This window comes from Notothenia rossii (assembly GCF_949606895.1).
Source record: "Notothenia rossii genome assembly, chromosome: 9".
NCBI classification, from domain to species: domain Eukaryota; kingdom Metazoa; phylum Chordata; class Actinopteri; order Perciformes; family Nototheniidae; genus Notothenia; species Notothenia rossii.
In genome coordinates this window covers 24,058,118-24,080,985 of record NC_136907.1, presented here as the reverse complement: position 1 = coordinate 24,080,985, position 22,868 = coordinate 24,058,118, and the positions used below count along the sequence as shown (strand labels likewise).

The 22,868-nt window shown below is 40.2% G+C and overlaps 1 protein-coding gene across 1 annotated transcript; it reads left to right on the top strand.

The window, feature by feature from the left end:
• The first annotated feature begins 476 nt into the window (after positions 1-476).
• Positions 477-21,887, top strand: adssl (adenylosuccinate synthase, like). The gene is made up of 13 exons (XM_079649110.1): positions 477-813; positions 2,172-2,274; positions 3,729-3,797; positions 4,415-4,465; positions 4,542-4,608; positions 4,713-4,820; positions 6,383-6,464; positions 8,565-8,691; positions 8,772-8,926; positions 15,060-15,184; positions 15,309-15,406; positions 20,752-20,901; positions 20,997-21,887. Exons 1-13 carry the CDS (start codon positions 574-576, stop codon positions 21,047-21,049), a joined length of 1,428 nt encoding a protein of 475 aa, XP_079505236.1. The 5' UTR covers positions 477-573; the 3' UTR covers positions 21,050-21,887.
• Positions 21,888-22,868: the final 981 nt, after the last annotated feature.

The window sequence follows — 22,868 nt, the reverse complement described above, 5'->3', positions numbered from 1 at the left end:
ACAACTGCACCTAAATAGATGGGTTTTGGTGGGTGCTTTCCAGTATGGGTTCACTTACAATGAGAAAACATTCCAATCTTAGATGATGTAACATTTGGCCTTGAATTTGAAAACCAAAAAATATATTTGAAATTAGTCATTTGATTTTATTAGCAAAATATTTAATCTTCCTTAAAATTTCTACAGTATTTATTGGTTTTCTTAATGACATGGAGCTATACATAAAAATGAATTACGCAAACGTTTTTTAAAAAGCCCAACAATCTTACCAATTTATACACACTTTAATTACTGATTGACCTCCTCATAATGCCCTCCGTTTGAATTCATTTATTGAACTCTGGTGTGATGTGTCTTGTTCTGATGTATTTTTAAAAGTGTTCAATAAAGTAGGAAATAAGAATTATAAATAGATAGATAAATAAATGAATGCAAAATATGGCTTTTGAAAGTCGGAAGCCATAAAAGCAAAACAGTGCCATCTAGCGGTGACACAGCCGACCAGCACTTCCCGTGACGCAGAGAAACGCGGTAAAACGATATTCCGGTTTGTAGCAGGAGGGCAGAAGCAGCATGGCATCCGACAACAGCTCCATGGCTAACCTCGTTAACGGACGAGAGCCCGTCCCCCTGAACGGGGAGCCGGTCGTGAAGCGGCCCCGGGAAAGCGTCGCGCAGGAACCCTCTCTCCGCGTCCCGAAGGAGCCTCTCAACAAAGTGACCGTGGTGCTCGGAGCGCAGTGGGGCGACGAGGGCAAGGGGAAAGTTGTGGACTTGCTCGCCATGGATGCGGATATTGTATGCAGGTGCCAGGTACCCCACTACGCTGTCTATTAAACTTCATAATATGCTTGAAACTGGCTTCTCCAAACAACTGTGGTGTTAGTAAAACGTCCGCTTACAGGAGCATGGGAGTTTGGTAGCCACCGTTAGCTTAATATTAATGACGGGGTTCCGACATGGATGTATGGCACTGGATACAGCTTCGGAGGCGGGACCCCGTTCATTCCTATGATAATTGTTCACTGGCGAATTAAGCCAACATTAAGCTAAAGTACCCGTATGTGGGCTCATAGAGCATGCGCACTTGAGTTTTCCTCAAGCCCCGACTCCGACCTCCCGCTCTCAGCTCAGTCAGATTAATGAGGGGAAATAACTCTTGATTCAGTTTTCAGCATATTTTACTACTTTTTGACCATAATGATTCAGATAAAGGCCATATACGTGTTCGTTCTGGGTAGTTGATTAAGTTCAAATAAAATATCCGCAGATTTACAGACGTCTCTCCCAATGTGAGTCAATGAGGAAACGTGCAGTACAATCATTTGGCCACTACGAAAATATGCTTCGCTTTCCGGCGCACTTCCTGGGGGCTTGGGCTCCGACGTCAACAACCTTGCCTGACCTCCCGGATGTAGAAATGTAAATGTGTGCTAGTGAGAACTGCTCGGATGTTATTCATTTCCCGTGCTGATAAAATGTTAACTGAATCCACCACATGACCTCCAGATACTGACAACCTTACTCAGTGAATGCTACGTTATGTAACAGTTTGACCGGCCCGGTTGTTCCTCTACCTCTTTGCAGTCAAGCCAGCGACATGAGCATTATTTTGGGGAAACTCTGTACATGTAGTGGCTGTCCAGTGGTGTAAAGTAACCAAGTAGATTTACTCAAGCACTGTTCTTAAGTACAATTTTGATGTAATTGTTCACTTTACTTCAGTATTTGCTACTTTGTATTTTCTACCCCACGACAATTCAGATGTAAATAGTGAGGTTTTACTCCACTATATGCATTGTATACCTTTTAGTTACTTTGCAGATTTTCATTAATGAATTAAATTATATTCAACACTTAAATCAGACTTTAGTTACACCTGTCCTGGAGTAATATTCACATTCTACTCTGCAGCATCCAAAGTAATTAAAATTAGCTGCACTTTCACCAGCTTTAATAACCCTTTAATGCATCAATGATTATGATCAAAACATATGATATATATCATTTGGAAAATGGCCAATTTGCTTAGTGAGTACTTTTTCGCTTCTCCACCTCTGATTGTGACCCTGTTCTCAAATAAAACACAGGCTGAAGTGTTTAAAAAGACCATGAAGCTTCAACTGTCCTCGATGTTGATGGTTTCTGTGAATGTGTTGTTCTGTTTGCAGGGAGGCAACAATGCAGGTCACACGGTGGTGGTGGACTCAGTGGAGTACGACTTCCACCTGTTGCCCAGCGGAGTGCTCAACAAGAATGCCACCTCCTTCATTGGTACGAGACCATCCTTGTGTTGTATTTCTAAGGATTATAATTTCACACGGAGAGAAGGATCCTAAAGTATATGACCGAGATAAGGGCAGAAATCAGAAGCGCCGCCACAGACAGCCTTACCAGCTGTAACGTAGATATGAAGTGTTGTTATGTATAGCTAACAACTACTGCCAACGCTGCAAGAAATCCTACCTTACATAAGCCTACTGTTGTATTTGTTTGTATTGGAAATGATCTAGATTGGTGTTAATTCTTTCATTCATTTTGTTTCTAATATATTTTCACCCTATTTATATCAATGAGGCTAGAGTATATAATAGAAACACCCTAAGTTCAACAGCAACACAGACGTAAGCCTCCAAAATGATCATATTGTCGAATCAACACCTCTTCAAAACAGTTTCAACAGAAACGTCTAACTATATTTAATGTAGTTTGTATTGCCTTGCTGTTATATCAGACTGGTACATAAAGAAGAAATCAACACAAATTGCCCGTAAGGGACTAAAAATACTCATCAAATGGTAACTGAAATGATTGCCCTAAGCACAAAAGCGACATTCTACACACAAATGAAACACAGTTCTCTTCATTTTGCATTTCCTCTTTTTAGTAGACTTGTTTCCAGTATGATGAAAACATGGAAAGAGGAAGCAAAAAAAGAACTCTTGTTAACCCTCTGAGACCCACGGGGCCGTATACGATCCCAAAGATCTCGTTGTGTTCAGAGCGTCATAACTTCTCAGCTGTTCCAGCCAGAAACATGCCGTGTGTTTCCTCTTAAACTACAGAAACGGCAATAAACAACTCCATTAAGTTTTTCATTGAGACGTTTACTTATTTCGGTGAAACAAATGTGCGTAAAGTTTTAAAAGATGCGGATAGTAGTCTCACCTTGATTCTGGCGCATTGCTTATAGTTTTGTATGTTTTATAGATCTATTCTCATCCACCATCTTTGTTTGTGACGTAAAGATGTAAGAGTCACGTTTCTGAATCGGACACTGAGTGGATGCAGTCAGAGCCAATCGGAGTCTGATTCAGAGGGTTGCCTGTTAGTTCCGTTATGTGTACTGAAACGACAGCCGGTATAATTCCACGTGCGAAAACACAACGTTTTTTATTTATGGGCAAATATCCCCCATTATAGTGTGTATAAGTCTCTAATGAGTGACATATCATTAGCTGAGGTTATGCTGATTTTTGGGATGTGTAAAACTTGATTATACTGCAAAGAAATTACCATTTATAAGGCAAAACACAAAGATATACAAAAACGGAAATGTCCGATGTGGGTCTCAGAGGGTTAAAGTGATCCGTAACAAGATAGCACGTGTGGTTAAAAATAAAACCTCAAGGAAAACACGAGCAGTCTTGTTGCTCAAGAGTTGGGACGTTGAGTTATTTCCATTGTGGTTTGGTAAACAATCTTGAAATATATTATTTTTGTTACAGGCAACGGGGTGGTGATTCACCTGCCAGGTCTGTTTGAGGAGGCTCATAAGAACCTGCAGAAAGGCAAAGGTAACGTTTTCTAAAGTTCAGTGATGTGTACCTATACAACTATATTCCATATGACGCTGTCAGTAAATAGGACATTTCAACAGAAGATGTTTTGACATGGCACAGCAGGAAAGGCACATGTCAATAAAAAAGAAAGAAAGATGGCTGTTCATTTAGTCGATGATCATGGGCCTGGTAAATAATGGTTTCATGGGACAGCTGATTTAGGCTGAGCCATGTTATTGTAAATGCCTTTATTCCTTACTGTGACAAGTTACACTGTGTCCTGCGAGAAGATATATTGTGCTTCTAGCAATTTTTGTAATGTATATTTCCTGTTTTTCTTTTGTATGTCACTTATAGACTGGTTAGAAATATACAGTGAAACTCATGGTGTCTATAAATATGGACTAGGCAGGTTTTTAGAATGAAATGTTTCCATTTGTTTGAGCCGTTCAGTGATGTACAACATTATCAGATACAATGAAAGGAAAAACATTGGGTATTGGTATTTGCTCTCCTAAAACATAGATATGTCCCAAACCTTGAATAAAATATGTGTGATGTTGTAACACCTGCTTAATATTTGTTTGCTGTGGTACAAACATGTCATGTGGGTTCTGTTGTGTTGAGTGCAGGATTACAAGGATGGGAGAAGAGATTAAAGATTTCTGATCGTGCCCATATTGGTGAGTAAGCATTACTTTGTTCACATTTCCGAGTTAGAAATGTCCTCCTATTGACAGTCACTATATCCGCCTCTAGTGTTCAACTTCCATCAAGCTGTTGATGGAATCCAGGAGCAGCAGCGGCAGCAGCAAGAAGGGAAAATGTAATTCTGCTATATTTAGTTGAAATACTTCATATCTTTTACATTGAAGTGTATATTATAATGTTTGTGATGATTATTAATGTTGTGGTTTCTTTTATCTTCAGCTTGGGAACCACCAAGAAGGGTATTGGACCGGCCTACTCCTCTAAAGCCGCTCGGAACGGTCTGAGGGTCTGTGACCTCGTCTCTGATTTCAAGGTCTTTGAGGGCAAGTGAGTGTTTCTGTTGAGCTTCTTTTTCATATCATTTGCTTAAATTCTAGTTTTTATTCATAATCAATAAAGTCATGTGTGTTGAGGCAATATTTTCAGCCCCTGCACAGGTACAAGTTTGACTCTAGGAGTTCATTTTTAGCACATTTGAATATTCGACAAAGACCTCTTAAACCATGGACAGCCTAATGTCTATCACAAAGAGCAGATACATTTGTTCACTGTTTTTGTTAATTGAATCCTTTCAAACAAGACACAGCACTTTAGTGTTGAATAAATGCCCATTTCCAGACCTGTAAATGAATATGGAAAGATTGAGAGATAATAAATAATAAGTAAAAAAGAGTACAATAATAATCATAAATGAAAAGAAACACAAATTAAATAAATAATAATATAAAAAATATAATAATCCAATACAAGGATTACATTACTGACATTACATTTTTTATAAACAATTTATAAACGTAAAATACATTTTTGTTTTTATTAGGGCTGTCAAGTTATCGCGTTAACGCAAAAAAAAAAAACGCCACTAATTATTTTAAAGCGATTAACGCATGTGTATTTTTTGTCCTCGGCCGCCCCGTAGTTTCAGAGCGCATCGAGTTTAAAATACCATCTACAAGCTGATGCTGACAGTCCCGCTCCTGCTACCCGCTTGCGCAGACCACACTTCCACGCTCATCGGCAGGCACCGACTGGCCATCGGGAGGACCGGGAGGGTGTGTGTATGTGTGGCGCGAGCGAGAACAGGCACACCTTACGTGTATTGCTGTTGTTAGCATCTGGTGCTAGCTAGCTGCGCTAACGGATATAAGGAGCTGTTTAAATGAAAACAGAGGAGCGAAATTTCGCCGACAAATGCGCCGAGCCCTTGACTTTATGCAGGTAGCCAGACAGTGGGACATTGTACGAAAAGTCAGCACGGATAGTGCGCGCAACATGATAGCAGCGTCCAGGCAGCTCCCGTCCGAGCATATGCCTTGAGTTGCACATAGCTCCAATGATCACACACACACACACACACACACACACACACACACACACACACACACACACACACACACACACACTTTGTATAGTATGAGAGAGGTTCTATGTTGAATTGAGGCGAATATTTGTAATGTTCAGAGGTTTTTGTGTTTAATATTCATGAGAATATTTGTCATTGTTCAAATGGTAATAAACAAACATTTGCATAAAGCATATTTGTCCACTCATATGTTGATAAGAGTATTATATAAATATCCCTATAAAGGTACATTTAGAACAGATAAAAAATGTGCGATTAATCGTGATTAACTATGGACAATCATGCGATTAAATATTTTAATCGACTGACAGCCCTAGTTTTTATATGCAGCTTTCGTGTTTCAATGCATTTTATTTGTAGTGTCTCTCGCCACCAGGTGGCGTCACCTGGCTGTGGTGCACATGTGTTTACTCTGTTCAGTATGTCATGTTGTGAGATTATATTTTTTGAATGTGTATTTTGCATACATAAGGGTGCACGTGAACATTAATGTGTAAGCAGACTCTTACCATCTGTCTCTTTGCAGGTTCCGCATGTTGGCAAAACATTTCCTCACAATGTACCCAAACCTGAACGTGGACGTGGACAGTGAACTGCAGCAGCTGAAGGTGCGTTTATCGTGTAGTCAGGAAATACTTACTGTCACACTTTGTTCTGACTCACTTGGCCTTGATATGAGGACAATAGACCCTTTGTTCACTGTGGACACTTAGACATGTCAGTGGACAAGGCTCAAGTGTAAAATAATGCAATGCATGATGGCTGGATGTAGTTTCAAGGTCCTGCTATTGTGCAAACTGCCTAACTGTCATGGCAACAGAGAAATTGTTAATGTTCTCACGAACAGCAGTGCTTTTAATACTGTGATCATTTATAATGTCGGCTGTGGGAAATGGCTATAGTTTGTGTATGAAAACATGTATTGTGTGTGTGTGTGTGTGTGTGTGTGTGTGTGTGTGTGTGTGTGTGTGTGTGTGTGTGTGTGTGTGTGTGTGTGTGTGTGTGTGTGTGTGTGTGTGTGTGTGTGTGTGTGTGTGTGTGTGTGTGTGTGTGTGTGTGTGTGTGTGTGTGTGTGTGTGTGTGTGTGTGTGTGTGTGTGTGTGTGTGTGTGTGTGTGTGTGTGTGTGTGTGTGTGTGTGTGTGTGTGTGTGTGTGTGTGTGTGTGTGTGTGTGTGTGTGTGTGTGTGTGTGTGTGTGTGATTTAATTTTTTTTTATTTTGCAAGTTAAATTCAACTTGCAAAATGTTAAACAACTTAGACCTTTCTTAACTGTCAATGCTGCAAATTCATACCTCCACTGTGTGATTCTATCCCACATTGAATACTGTTTGACAAACTGGTCGTTTGCTTGTGCCACAAACCTGAAACCCATAGAAAAGCTGTACAAGAGAGCTATCAAGGTGTTTGACAGAAAACCAAATTCATACCATCACTGTACCATCCTTGAAAAACACAATTTCTTGAGTTTTGACAATTTTTTAAAGAGTTTTTTAAAAGTATTTTTTTTTATTTTTTTTTTATAAATGTTTAGATGGACTGGCCCCCCCTCTATTAGGGGAATTCATTCACAAAAAACACACTGGACGCTACACTAGGTCAGAAACCAGAGGAGACTGTCAGGCCCACCGCAGACGGACCACTTTTGGACAAAATGTCCTCTCCATTAAAGGCAGCTCATTGTGGAATAGCCTCCCAACTGAGATACGGGATTGTCCCACTCTCAATAGCTTCAAAGGTCACGTCCAAGAATGGTTGAGAAACAAACAGATGTGCAATCACCGCTAAATGCACTTTAATACAGGGGTATCTCCTCTTGCACTTTATGCAGCTCTTGTATCCTCTCTTGCACTTATATGTCCAGTGTTTCCCCTACCATTGTCTTGGAGGGGCGCTGCGCCCCGCCTAAACTTCAAGGCGTTTCATAAATAAATAAAAATTACACTTTTTTTATATATATATATATATATATATATATATATATATATATATATATATATATATATTGCACCAAATTGCAACCAATCTATATCTACTGTCACTTTTCACATTGAACATGCGCTCTTTTATTAAATATACTAAACGCTTTCATTTGAAGTTGTGAGTTTAGTGTTTTTGACCCTAAGAAACACTGATGCATTAATCAATAACAATAATCCACAGCTCCTCTCTCTGCTCCAGAGGATTTAAAAAAGATCTATCCCAATGCCAACCCAACCCAACCCCCGCTCAGGCAGCACCCCCCGCAAAGCAGTAAACCTAGGGGAAACACTGATGTCGTTGCTGCTATATTGTATTACCATGTCATAAATACTTGTGTATGCTGCTCTTGCACTTTTTGCATATCATGTATTTTGTTTTTGCTATGTTTGTAAAATGTAATCTTCTTAAATGTTTTATGTGAGGGAAATTAGCTCAAAGCTAAATCTGGCACTGTTACGCTTGATACATTTTAATGTTTTAAGTGTTCATTACTGTGCATTGTCCCTGTCAAATAAACTATTACATGAGATATATATAAAAAATATGATAGCTGCTGGATCATTTGTGTAGATACAGATTACTTTGCATGGCTAAATCTGCCGTATTTTGACTTCATGCAATTTATGCATTTTTGAATCGAGTTCTCATTCGGATACAGGAGCTAACTAAAGCTGCTATATCTATGAAAACAAATGTTGTCTAAGCATTTGATGGTGTCTGTTTTTCAGGAATATGCAGAGCAGCTGCGCCCTATGGTGACCGATGGCGTGTACTTCATGCACAAAGCTCTTAATGGTCCCAGTAAGAAAATCCTGGTGGAGGGAGCCAACGCCGCTCTGCTGGATATCGACTTTGGTAAGCAACACAGGATTTGTGGAATTAATGATATAGATGTTTTTTTTCTTCCTGAGGTTAACCGATGTTTCTCTGTTCAGGGACGTATCCTTTCGTGACCTCTTCCAACTGCACCGTGGGGGGGGTGTGCACCGGCCTTGGCGTGCCTCCATCCTACGTGGGCCGGGTGTACGGTGTGGTCAAAGCCTACACCACCCGGGTGGGCGTCGGTGCCTTCCCAACCGAACAGCTTAACGTGAGTACAGACCCATGTGGAGACAGATTTTCGATTGCGTTGAAGAAAAATATCTCGCTAATGATAGTAGCTGAGAAATGTTAGATGTTGAGATGAAAGCATTAAATTCATCACTGGCTTCTCAGGCAGATTTTTGTTGAATAGCCAACGTACTGCAAAGGGTTTAAGACTATGTGATGTTATCAAATGATCACACTGTCAGCTAAGCATGTTTAGATTGGGGTGAAAGCAGTGTGCCAAATATACACGTCAATAATTGGGGGGGTCCCTATCTCCCGTTTATTGCGCAATATACCGGTCGAAGATGGATTTCTCAATATGCAGTAGGCCTATACAATATTTCATGGATGCAAGCCAAGACAATAAGTAGTCTATAGCAGCGTTTCTCAACCGGGGCGCCGTCTGGCGTCTTCAGGGGTGCCGTCAAATAATTCTATATCCTGACGTTCATATGAAGGAACGAATACGCGACCGTTAAAGAGCTGTCTGTTTTGGTTTCTGTGCGAGGAAATGCTTTTGCCTGCGAAAATAGAAGATATTTGTGAATAAATGTTTTGAATTATGAATACTGGACATAGGAAGCTTAAAAAATAAAGCCACTAATTATTTTAACACGATTAACGCATATGTATTTTTTGTCCTCGGCCGCCCGTAGTTTTAGAGCGCATCGAGTTTAAAATACCATCTACAAGCTGATGCTGACAGCTCCGCTCCTGCTGCTCGCAGACCACACTACCAAGCTCACCGGAAGGCACCGACTGGCCATCGGGAGGACCGGAAGGGTGTGTGTATGTGTGGCGCAAGAGAGAGACCTGGGCCCTTTCTCATTTAATCAAATCCCCCTCCTCGACTCCTCGGTCCTCCGGTAGTGACCCGGAAATGAATTTCAGCAGCTATAACCGAGACACTGATGGGTCCTCCACGGCTCCTTCGTAGATGCATTTCCAGGAACAGAGATGTTTCAAAGAGTCGTGACGCACGGCCGGACTTCTCTCAGCCAATGACAGCTCTGCATGCATCCCCTGGATATTATTTTATTAACTGCTTTCATCGCGATGCGATGTTTACATAGAGAACAGCTGTGAGGTCCGTGCAGAAAGCTGAGCAGTCTGTATAATATATATCACTCAGTATAACAGGCCTACTCTCTTTATTTGCTTTAGTTAAGTAGATATCTACAAACAAAGAGTCGATATTTTTCTAAAACCATTTAGTGCTTCACATAATAAAATACACAACGGCTGTAGCCTGTTTTAGGAGCTGTAGGTGCGTGTGTGTGTGGTACAGTGTGTAGGTGTGTGCGTAGATCAGGGTTCGTACGGGTGCTTGAAATCCTTGAAAATTCTTGAAATGTGACGTGGTGTTTTCAAGGTTAGGAAAGTGCTTGAATTTTGGGAATGGTGCTTGAAATTGTGAGAAAGTGCTTGAAAATGTAAATGCTTTACTTTTACAATAAATTGCTCTCTGACTGAATAGTTCGCTTTTTAGATTAAAAGAAAGAATTGCTTTGCTTCTACATAAAACACCTCCGCTGCGGCCTTCCCGCACTTTGCGCCGGACCTGCAAGTGTTTGTTACGTGTGACCTGGGCATTCTGATGAGTGATAGATGACAGTATGCCAGGAGGTTGCCGTTTCAACGTGCGTTGGCTAGCAGAAGACAACTACAAGCCATGGCTAAGACGAGGGTCAAGCCCACGAGTAGCCTCCTGCAAAGTTTGCAAAAATAACAATGCAAGAGTCTGCGCTGAAGAGCCACAACAAAGGTACGCCGTAGTAGAGCATTTTAGATTAGGCTAACGTTGCATGTTACGTTTGTTTAAGCTAACGTTAGCGAGCTGAATAGCGAACTCGATTGAGGGATAATAATTGCAGGGGACAGTCATTTCAGAGGAGCGCACCTATGTTATGTGCGTTACAGTCACCATCGTGTGGTGTTCAGAGGATGAAGCACTCACGGCATTCCGTGTTATAGTCACGAAATATAATCTATTGATTCGACAGAGCGATTTTGAAAGCAATGTATTTCTACTGGTAGTATGTTTCGTGCCTAAACCAAATGTGACTTGCTCTATCGAAATCAGTCACATTGACCCGTAGACACATTTTCGTTTGTATTACTGGTCTGGGGGAAACTTGCGAGTGTGTTTGTGTATTTTTGTGTTTGTGTACCGGGGAAACACTTACAAGAAACAACGGCTGTTGTTACGCTTGCTGTGAGTGACGTTAAATTACTCCGTTCTCTGCTTGTAATTATGCCGCTACAAGCTTGAAAGTTGTATTTATCATCTGAATTTGCCGAAACAAGTTTAATATTCTGAATGCCAATGCTTTGTTTATTTGAAAACAGATGAAAACAAACTGTCTTTTATATAAAGTTGAAGTATTATACAAGTAAAACTATATTTTGCTAGAATCCCATGTAATTGCAGGGCTCAACGCTAACTTTTAACATTTGCCAGCATCAGCTTTTGGTTGCCAACACTGAAAATATGGTTGCCATTTTTAGACACCTTATATTTTAAATAATTAAGATACTATACAATACATCAACTTACTATTAAACATGTGACACAAAAGAATGTTCAAATACTTTACAATAAGTAATTAACACAATTATTTGAAACTAAAGTGGTAGTAAACTTGTCCACCCTCAATTGCTGGTATACAAAACACCAGTAGTGGAGCTGTTGTTCTTCACAGATCCCTCACAAATGAATTGAGCAAGTCACTAGTTTCTTGGTCATCCGTATCCCCACCATAGATCCAATGGCCCTTCAGCATTGAAGTCTTGGATTGGCCACACTAATACATGTCTAATGTTAAATCAATGAAAACGATTCACAGATAAGAATTAGATATTAATTATGAATGCTGTAAATTACCTTTAATATGTCTAACTATATTTAAAATGTGTTACCTTTTTTATATAAGTGATTATATTTGTATGCCAATATTTTTCTATGGTAAAGTTTCGTTTTGCACTTTTATTTTGGTAGTAATAAGATCGGGACTCTTATTTTGAAGGAACTTTTACCAGAAGTGAATGGACAACATTCCTCTTTGCTTTTCGTTTGGGTTCACCTTGCGCTTTATCAGTTGGATCACTTTGAACATTCGTTTGAGATGTTGACGGGTTGGCCAAACTTTTTACCCCACAGTCAAACAACTTAATTTGCTTCGCCATTTTTGTAAAACAAACGCACGGCGCACCGCGCACGCGAGGAAACGTGCATCGCTTTCTGGCTCCGTAATCACACATACAATGCACGTGCAACTTAAGTATCAGGTTCCGACTGGTCACAACAATAATTAAATATCACTCTTAATACAACAAATATTTGTTGTCTCTTTTGGGGTGCACATTTAGCTGTTTGCTGTCCTTATTTCTTTGTTTTAAAAACTGGTTGCCACTGATGGCAACCAAAGGCCAATAAGTGGTTGAAATTTTTTCTGAATGGTTGCCAATGGCAACCTGGCAACAGTTACTGTCGAGCCCTGAATTGTAGAATGAACACAGTCTTCCTTTGAAGATGTATAAGTCAGGTGTCTTGAGTAGTCAAAATTACCTACAAATCATTGTACACATTTGTAAATATTATTTTCCACTTGTTACCTTTGTGAGTCTATTTGTATGTAGCTCTGTGTGATTTTGTGGCTACAATTCAGGCTAATACACTAACAGAGGTGGAATAAGTACTCAGATATTGTACTTGAGTAAAAGGAAAGATACTCAGATCTTGTACTTGAGTAAAAGTAGAAGTACCAGAGTGTAGCAATACTCTGTCACAGTAAAAGTCCTGCATTCAAAATGTTACTCAAGAAGTGAAAGTAGAAAAGTATTCTCATCAAAATATAGTGAAAGTAGCGACAGTAAAAGTAGTCATTGTGCAGATTGGTCCATTTCAGAATAATATATATGATATGTTTTATAATGATTGATCATGAAAGTGTTCTCAAAGCTGGTAAAGGTGCAGCTAGTTTGAATGACTTTGTATACTGCAGGGTAGCTTGTGGATTTACTCCAGGTGGAACTAAAGTCTGTATTAACACTTGAATATATTTCACATCATTCATCCACATCTGTAAAGTAACTAAAGGTATTAAATACATGTAGTGGAGCAAAAGTCCACCATTTACCTCTGACTTACTGTATGATTAGTGCCAACCTAAAAGTACCTCAAAAATAGTAATCAATAATGTATTGAACATTTATTTGGCTGATTGTTTTATATTGGCTCAGACAGGTTATATGGGATGCCCAGTCTACGTACAGATCACAAATTTTGAAATATTAAAAATAGTTTTCTTTTCTTTAATTTTTCATCCTCGTGTAGAAGGCTATCACGAAACACACATTTGGTTGTTTATAGCATAAAGAACATCTGATTTAATGTGGGGTAGGGAAATAATCATTTGAGTATGTGTATATAATTTACAACAGCTGTAAGATGCTTGAAAAGCTGGAAAATGCACCTTGAAAAAGTGTGTGTATAAAGTAAATATATAAGTCGTCATGAACACATCTGTCCATCAGACAGAGGGCTGCTGTGCCTCCTGTCATCATTAATGGACGTCTCTTTAAAATGACCGCTCAGAGGAGTTCTCATTTCTCTAAACGCCTGCTGCTTCCCCTCCTCTCTCCTCGGTTCCCCTCCTCGGCTCGTCCGCTCGCATCTTCTGTGGGCGGGACTAAGTATCGAGGATAGGAGTCGAGGAGGGGAGTTAGAGAAATGAGAAAGGGCCCTTACGTGTATTATTGTTGTTGTTGTTAGCATCTGGTGTTAGCTAGCTGCGCTAACGGATATAAGGAGCTGTTTAAGAAAACAGGAGCGTCATTTCGCCGACAACTGCGCCGAGCACTTGACTTTATGCAGGTAGTCAGACAGTGGGACATAGTACGAAAAGTCAGCACACTCAGCACGGATAGTGCGCGCAACATAATTGCAGCGTCCAGGCAGCTCCTGTTTGAGCATATGCCTTGAATTGCACATAGCTCCAATGCTCCATCACACACACACACACACACACACACACACACACACACACACACACTTTGTATTGTATTATTGTATGAGAGAGGTTCCAGATTGAATTGAGACGAATATTTGTAATGTTCAGAGGTTGTTGTGTTTAATATTCATGAGAATATTTGTCATTGTTCAAATGATGATAAACATTTGCATAAAGCATATTTGTCCACTCATATGTTGATAAGAGTATTAAAAACTTAAACAAATATATTCCTCTAAGGTACATTTAGAACAGATACAAAATGTGCGATTAATCGCGATTAACTATGGACAATCATGCGATTAAATATTTGTATTCGACTGACAGCCCTAATATTTAGACAAACATTCAGGTATAGAGTAGCATACAGCATTCACTTGATCTGAAATCATTTCAAAATAAATCAAATATTTAAAAGGCAGTCATTAAGAAATAAAAAAGATGGATTCATAACAATATATTACTGAACTATAACCCACTGGGGTGTAAAAACATGAAAGTGCTGCAGAGATGGTAAGTAAATAATTTAGGCTGTGTCAATTACATTGCAGTTATTACTCGCACATAAACCATACATTATTACAAACAATATGTGGATACTAAAGTAAAATGGCAGCCTAAGGTCGTTTTTTTATGTTCTGATTTTCAGAGTGTCAGAGCTGCTCGAGTATGATAATAACTTTGAAAACACAATAGTCACTCTGTAGTTTCTGTCAATTGAAAAAATGCTTTCAACATAAAACCTTCAAAAATACAGACACGGCCACAACACACAGAGCTACCATGGCTGCAAAGTCACAGCCATTCTCATGGACCCAATAAGCCAAACAGGCCTCAGTGGCATCTTCAGTTTTCAAGCTTTAATGGTTAGCTTCAGATATTGTTTAGTTCAAATCTATAAGATTGCTGGGAAGTCTGACGGCTCTTTAACTAGACACTGGGCAGCTTCCTCCTGTGAGTGTGTGTGAAATTGAAGCAGGATGTAAACTGGAAAACGGCAAGTCCAGCTGACTGTCCCTACACAAATGAACCTGTCAAAACAGGAAGCATGAACAGGACCTCTAAAGTAAATATAGTTATTCATAACTAGTTGTCGTTGACAGTGTGTTTGTTGTCCTTCAGGAGACCGGAGATCTGTTACAGTCCAGAGGGAGAGAGTTCGGCGTGACCACGGGCAGGAAGAGGCGCTGTGGTTGGCTGGACCTGATTCTGGTCAGATACGCCCACATGGTCAACGGCTTCTCCGCGTAAGGAACTATCTCAATGTTAAATTGTCCCTCAGCTTATGTTAATACTGAGGTTACTGGTAAGCTCCATGCTGCACACTGACCGTCTACAGTCATCAATTTAACAGAGACTTCTTTCTCGCAGGATTGCCCTGACGAAGCTGGACATTTTGGACACGCTGCCAGAGATTCAGGTGGGCGTGGCCTATAAGGTTGACGGAAAAGCTCTGCTAAGTTTCCCCGGTAGGTCCCTCCCATTTAGATGTTACATTTACAAGCTCTTTGTCCGCGCAGGAAAGAAAAACAGTTGTGGAGTCAGCAGTCGACAACAAGCATTAGTTTATTAACTTGAAGTAGGAGTTTCATGGAGAGCAGGGCTGCAACTCATTATTTAACTGTTATTCTACGCACGAAATTTGTATTATTCCGCCGGTATTTTGCCGCGCTTCTCCTCCCGCATTGAACATCGCAGAAACTCCGTTCAAACATCAAAACGTTCAGCTCGGTCGTGAATCGATGGCTATTACTTTTCTCATTCATAACTTTCATAATTCCAGAGATACATCCCATAATACATCACATTTTTAACATTGAAGTCAATGGAGAAAATCTTCAGACTTCAACAAATCTTCATGCAATTCAACTGCTAACTGTTCATTCATACTTTCACTCAGACACCTCATTCCAACTTTAAAATGTTACACATCTTTCTTACATTATTCGTGTAAAACAACTTTCAAATCTGATTCTTACTTTTAGAGATATTAAACATTGTTCAGACCTTGTTTTAGAGGTTTTCTTCACATTTTAAAATTAACTCGAGTGTGTTATGTCACAGCTAGAGTGGAGGACAGCTTGAAATTCGCATTCATATACTTTTTTTAAACTGCCATAATTCCCAAACCCTACATTCCTGAGACATAATTTATCATGACAAATGTAGGAAAACATCTCGTAGCTTGTAAAATGACAAATAATTAAACAAAATGCTTTTTGAGGGCATGAAGTGACAAAAACGTTAAACATTCCTCCATTAAACCCCGTGGTAATTTCAGGCAGATATTTCCTCACGGTAGCAGCCGTAAACTGCCGAAAAGGCAAACATTATTAACCCGAAACTACACAAAAATTACACTTCAGATACTCAACTTCCTTGACATGCTTCACGTTTTGAAATTTCACAGATTTCTGTTACGGTTCTTTCACAAAACGTTCACATGTAAGAGGTTTATCTCCCATTCAGAACAATGAAGCCTTTGATCTCTACAGAGCTCGTTAGCTCAACTATAAACACCTGTGTAATGGAACACGATGATGTCATCACTCCAACTGAAATGCTCAGAGCAGCAGACTTCAGATAGCAGTGTGCAAACAGTCCAGCCGTGAAGACATCTACGTGACAGTTTTGAGATTTTTTTCAAATGTCGTTGCCATGGCAACACAATGCTCGCCTTGAAACACGGTTTTCTCATAACTTCAGTGAATATACTCCAAACAGCCCAGAACTTCACAGGTTTGGTAACGAGGCAGCCATCAACGCATCTAAGCGTAGTATGGGGTGTCATCAAATGCCGTTGCCATGGCGACGGACCACTCGCCATGAAACACGATGTGGCTGTAAGTCCCATCGATACGGTCCAATCGTCCCCCAATCTTCACTTGTATATCACCGGTCCATGCCTCAACAGCTCTATGCCGAATCTGAGATCTCACCATATGCCGTTTCCTTGGAAACGCATGCCTTGCCATAAAACATGATGTCGCTATAAGTCCAATGGACAAGGTCCAATCGTCCCCCAATCTTCACTTGTATATCACCGGTCCATGCCTCAACAGCTCTACGCCAAATCTGAGATCTCACCATATGCCGTTTCCATGGAAACGCATCCCTCGCCATAAAACATGATGTCGCTATAACTCCTATAAAAATGTTCAAAAAGTGCTCAAACTTCACATGTGTGCTAACAGTCCAGCCGTGAAGACATCGACGGGACAGTTTTGAGATTTCTTCAAATGCCGTTGCCATGGCGACGCAATGCCCGCAATGAAACACGGTTTTCTCATAACTTCAGTGAAAATGCTCAACGCCCCAAAACTTCACAGGTTTGGTAACGATGCAGACATCAACGCATCTAAGCGTATTATGGGGTGTCATTAAATGCCGTTGCCATGGCGACGGATCATTCACCATCAAGTTAGTTCAAAAGTTTGCACTTCAATTATTCTCCTGCTTTTCCAAGCCTCTTTACTTTCTTTTCTCATCACACATTCAAGCCACCAGTGTTCATGTGTCATTTCAATCTAAATTCTTACATTTCAGCATAGCAGTTTAGTGTCAGCTTTTCAGCATAAAGCATTCCCACTAGCAATTTCTTCTAGAATTGCATTCTCTAGTTTAAATTAATTTATAGATCTAAATCTAATTATGGTATCTCTTCAATACAAGTTTTTCAATAAATTGTTTAAATTACATAAATAGTTTTAAATATATTTGACAGGATACTGAAACACATCATTACATCTTCAAATGTATCTCACAGCCGAAAATAAATGTATGTCATTACGTATAACATTTTATTAAGCATTCTTATTTATCGAAAGTAAAATAAAATAAATATGTATCTTTTAAATGTTATTTTTTGGTGTGATACAGCACCTTTTTAAAAACAATTTAAAGTAGCAACACTTTGCATATTTGAGAATCTGGAACAAGTTATTGTTTTGCTATTTTTACATAAATAAAAGAAGCTAAATGAACCTGTTATGTTACAATCTTTAAAGTAGTGGATCTCGATGTTCCTATCTGTAATGGAAATTATTCACGATTAAGAGTACATTCATCCACAAACGTTTTACCGGCAGAGACAGGATTCTTATATACTCTGGGGAATTATCATTTTCAGAGGCGCTGCTTAGACTTGGGTAAAGGTGAATAGCTTTTATGCTCCTTAATGTCTTATTTTACACCGGTCAGCTTTTACTTGCTGGAAATGTATCATCTTGGGCTTTAAAAATCCATTTTGCAGCAGATAAGGATGCATTCATCTTCCCTCTGCTTGCACAGCCAACTGGAGCACATTGAATTGTTAAGCTAATGAACAGGAGAATGATAAAACCGCCTCTGCCTCACTCATTCCCTCGTATATTTATCACCTTTATGGAGCTGGATGTTTGAAGTAGCTCTTATCCTGATCCGGAGTGCCTTTCTTTGAACAGTATCAAATGCACTAAGAAGCCTCACACCATATTAGATTAAATCTAATCTTTCTTGCATACTGTGATAGAAGTCCTTGGTGCATTGCACTGGAAGTCTATGGTGAGTCAAGAGAACAAACTGATTTTTGGCACTGAAGATTGTTTGGAGGTTAGGACACTCTCCCTCGCCCCGGCTGCTCAACTCCGTTATTATCGAAAAGAGAGGGTTTTATGACTATTCAGAAATAAGAAGGGCGTCATCTCTTAATACACTTGATGCAAAGAGCCTGAGGAAACCGGTGCCATCTTATCTCTAGGGGCCCCAAGGCCGAATGCCTGCTGTGTGTAAAGATGAAGAACTGAGGCAAATACAGCAATGGAGAATTTATAGTAGAAGATGTGATGCGCTCATTAATGAAAAAATAACGCAGACATGGTGATGAGGATCCTGACACGAAGCTTGTAACACGGCTACCTTCTAAATCAGGGGTGGGGAACCTTTTTCCTCTCAAGGGCCATTTGAATTTTTACAACATCCTTCGAGGGCCGTACAAATTATTGAACTCAACGTCTGCTTAAAAAACTCAAATCAAAGCCCATTCATTTCGCCTTTCTTTCATGCTGTGCAAAGAAAAAGCAACGTCTTAATACAGATATTTGACCATGAGCCGCGCATTCATGCACGGAAAGATATGGACACAAGATGTGTGCAAATGTATTTAGTTTCATATCCATGTGGACATGATTTAAGTGGGGGGGGGGGGGGGGGGGTTGGGTGCATACATCACCAGGAAGATTTCTTTTAAATGTTGAAGTTAAAAGCATCAATCTGGTGCACTTTGAGAGCAACATGAAGAGATCTATAGATACATCTCTCAACACCCATATGAAACAGAACTGTAAGCAGATTTTATTCTTTATGGATATTTTACAAATCACTCCCCTTTCAAACTCTATTCTTGTTTATTAATAACAACTTTTTTTTCTGTCATATTAGTATTGTATACCTGTTTACTTTATTCTCTTATTTTTCTATAACTATAATGATCATATAAAGATGTGCCTTTACCTCACTGGTTGGAGAAAAAGCTTCTTATATTCGTTAGCATAGCTAGCTAACCAGATGCTAATAACAACAAAGTTATTGACTGTATGATCAGTATGACAGATGAACAGATCGCCACTGGACTTACAACTAAAGACACAGCCACGCAGAAACTGCGGCATTTGTACGGCTCCTTATGGGTACTGCAATTTGTGAAGTCCCGGCCCGGAGCCGCGTTCTGGTGCTCTCCGTTAGAACTACACTCCTGTCAGACGAGACATATACCAAGTGATGACACGTTAGGCTCGTGTTGTGTTCAAGGACCCTGAACTTGGCCAGGAAAAACAAGCTTGTTTAATTATTTTGCTGTCTAGATTTCTTGAATTTTTTTCTTTTTTGCGTGTGTTTTTATAAATTACCTCGAGGGCCGTACCAAATAGTCTCGCGGGCCGTATACGGCCCGGAGGCCGGAGGTTCCCCACCCCTGTTCTAAATAAACCAAAAACGCGTCTCTGTATATTGATACAAACATATGTTGACTTAAAAATGATTGCCTTGCTTCCACTAAGAAAAAAGTAATCCGTTCCACTGCGTACCAACGGCTGGAACTGAGACAGTGTAACTTAAAGTGACTGTTGTCAGAGACAAACTCCGTCTGGAGGGAACTTTGGGATTTTAGTCTTTGCTGACATTTATGGCACATTTCCACCGCAGCGGGGTATCCCCGTTTAAGCGTCCTCGCTCATGCCTCGGGCTGCCTCGCTGGCCGTCCGAGGCCGTGGCGCATTTCCATTACAGTTTAGGACCTGGGGTAGCAACGCAGTGTAGGCGGGGCGATCAGCTTTTCTTTGGCCAATGAGATTTAGGAACGTCGTCACCTCCTCGGTCGACCACGGTGTGCTTTTCTTTGACGTTGCCATTTTTGTCGCTCCTCCGTTTACAAAAATGCTGTGTATAAAAATGCTGCAAGCTTGCTTCTTGATATATATGCGACGCTAGGGATGATCTCACGCGCGATCTTGTGACGATTCTCTCCGACCAATCAGCAGTCGAGAGTGTTGACGTCACTAGTTCAGCCCTGGCCCTGGCCTGATAGAACCACGATTTTATGGGGACGGAAAAACAAGGGGAAAAGTACCCGCTAGCCGGTGCTACGCTATATGGAAAGGCCACCAAAAACTGGCCTGGCCGCTTGAGGACGATTAAGGACGCTTAAACGGGGCTACCCGCTGCAGTGGAAATGCGCCAGGAAAGGGGAAACCCCAGAAAGCGTATTATGGCCTGTTTAAATCCGTAACAGTAGATCAAAAATGATCTTCCACTCATTGTCATGGTTGTGCTTCTTTAGCGAACATGGACGTGTTGACGCGGGTGTGCGTGGACTACGAGACGCTGCCCGGCTGGGGCTGCAGCACGGAGGACGCCCGGAGCTTCGAGGAGCTGCCGCTAAACGCACAGAAATACATCCGCTTCATCGAGGACTTCCTGCAAGTGCCAGGTTTGTAAATATGCTCTTTACACTAATGGCTAGATGTTCCTCGCTTTGCCAAACCGGCCCGTCACATCTTGCCTTTTTTTCCTTTCTCATTTCAGTGAAGTGGGCCGGAGTCGGCAAGTCCAGAGAGAGCATGGTCAAACTGTTTTGATGGGACCCGTAGTCCTTCTCAACGTCCGCTCCCATAATTCCAGGTTTCCATAGGATCACCGGAGGAGTCTCAAATGCAAAAGCCTCCTACAGGAATCACGTCACCAGCAAGGCTATTTGGGAAACATTTAGTTGCTGCTTCTGCATCACATTTTCCAAAAATTCCTCTTAGATATAATTTATGCATTCCACATAATGTTCGCTATATTTATTAGGGTGTTCATTTTTTAAAACTTGGTGCAAATGGATTGATCATTCTATTACATGTAGTTGTTCTGGTTCTTTGTAGCATCTTAAGCTTACTTACCTTAATTCATATCTGTTCTCCATTTCTTTTTTGTTACATATATTTGAAGAGCCAGTGATGAGCAGGTGTAAAGCCTTTATATAAAAGGGCACAATAAAACTAAAGATCATTTCCAGGCTTTTTAAAGAAATGGAAAGATGATGGAAAGCCATCGTTCGATCAGATTTTGAACTTTTCTATTGATCAATTTTAAAACGCATGAATGCATCTTGGTTAAGTTTGTAACAATGTTTTCACAGTGATTGTTGGAATGAACTTAGTGCTTTTTAAATCATATTTGAAAATGGGTAAATTCACAGCTTGACTTTAAATGGATGTTTTTCTTCATAATTATTGAGGAAAAGTAGAAATGTCCACGTCAACACGGAGTCATTGGCTGGTCTGTGAAATGTTTGTGTAAATGTAAAGACAATGGGCAGTAATGTACCAGAGTGTATCTCAATATGTTTCCTACGCCATTTCATTCCTCGGCAATAATGTAAAAGTATCTTACTTGGCTTGCTGTTATCAATAAAAGGAAACTAACATCTCATTTGTTGGGTATTTTGTCATTTTCATTCGACCTTTAATTAGTGTTTTAGACAATATGGGTCTGGAAAACATGTTGTTAAGGTCACATTTTAAACGGAAAATAAGGTAACCAAGACGATTACCACCATTCTGTTCTTATTCTTTATGCACGCATTACCCTTTGCTGGCCGTATAGGGTGGCCCATATGACATCTGCTCCTGAGAAGATGTGTGTGTGTGATTCCATTCAGCTGCATCTCTGAAGGTCTCTACAACAAAATGTAAGTCGAATCCAATCATTATGAAATCAATATGAGAGGAGTCACTTGTAGTAAAAAAGGCATAGGAGATATTCTCCCTTAAATTTAAGGAGCGTTCCCTTTTTTATCAGTGTTTCCAGGTGCTGTAGGAAGCTGTTTTTTAGCAGAGGGGAAATCGGAAATGATTGACTCATCGTACATCACCCATTGGTTTTTGGAATACTGTTTTTAAAGTTCACCTAGTATGCAAAATCTACTTTTTCATGTATTTTATAACACGTGTCCCCTCTGAGTAAAGAGATTCTGAAAGTTTCAGGAAAAAAGATTCTCTCTCTTTTTGTCCTGATCCATTTATATAAAAACCTGTCTGAAAAATGAGCTGATCAGATTTTGGCCACTTTATGATGTCATCAACCATTTATGATGTGTAACCATTAGCCAATAACCAACCAAGGTAACCCCCCCCCCCACCACCACTTTATCACCTGAATCTCCTCCTAGAGCACCATTGTGTTCTTTCTAACCAAATATCTCTCAGAGGGGCGTGGGGAGTGGCTCCTTATTTTCATCTAAAGTAACAGACTGAGAATCAGCACTTTGGAAACAGGGCTGAAACAGAGGGGATTATGGGATGCTGCAATGATCTGTTTGGTGTTTGGAGCCAAACACTTCAGAGACATGTTCTGTATCTGAGACCTATAATATATTGATGAAAAACAGCATAATAGGGGACCTTTAAGCTT

What these genes read in the sequence shown, in the direction of transcription:
- adssl (XM_079649110.1), top strand. Translation starts at nt 574, where the DNA reads ATGGCATCCGACAACAGCTCCATGGCTAACCTCGTTAACGGACGAGAG. An exon ending in TTCAAGGTCTTTGAGGGCAA is followed by an intron (nt 4,821 to 6,382) that starts GTGAGTGTTTCT and finishes GTCTCTTTGCAG; the next exon opens with GTTCCGCATGTTGGCAAAAC. An exon ending in TCCCAACCGAACAGCTTAAC is followed by an intron (nt 8,927 to 15,059) that starts GTGAGTACAGAC and finishes GTTGTCCTTCAG; the next exon opens with GAGACCGGAGATCTGTTACA.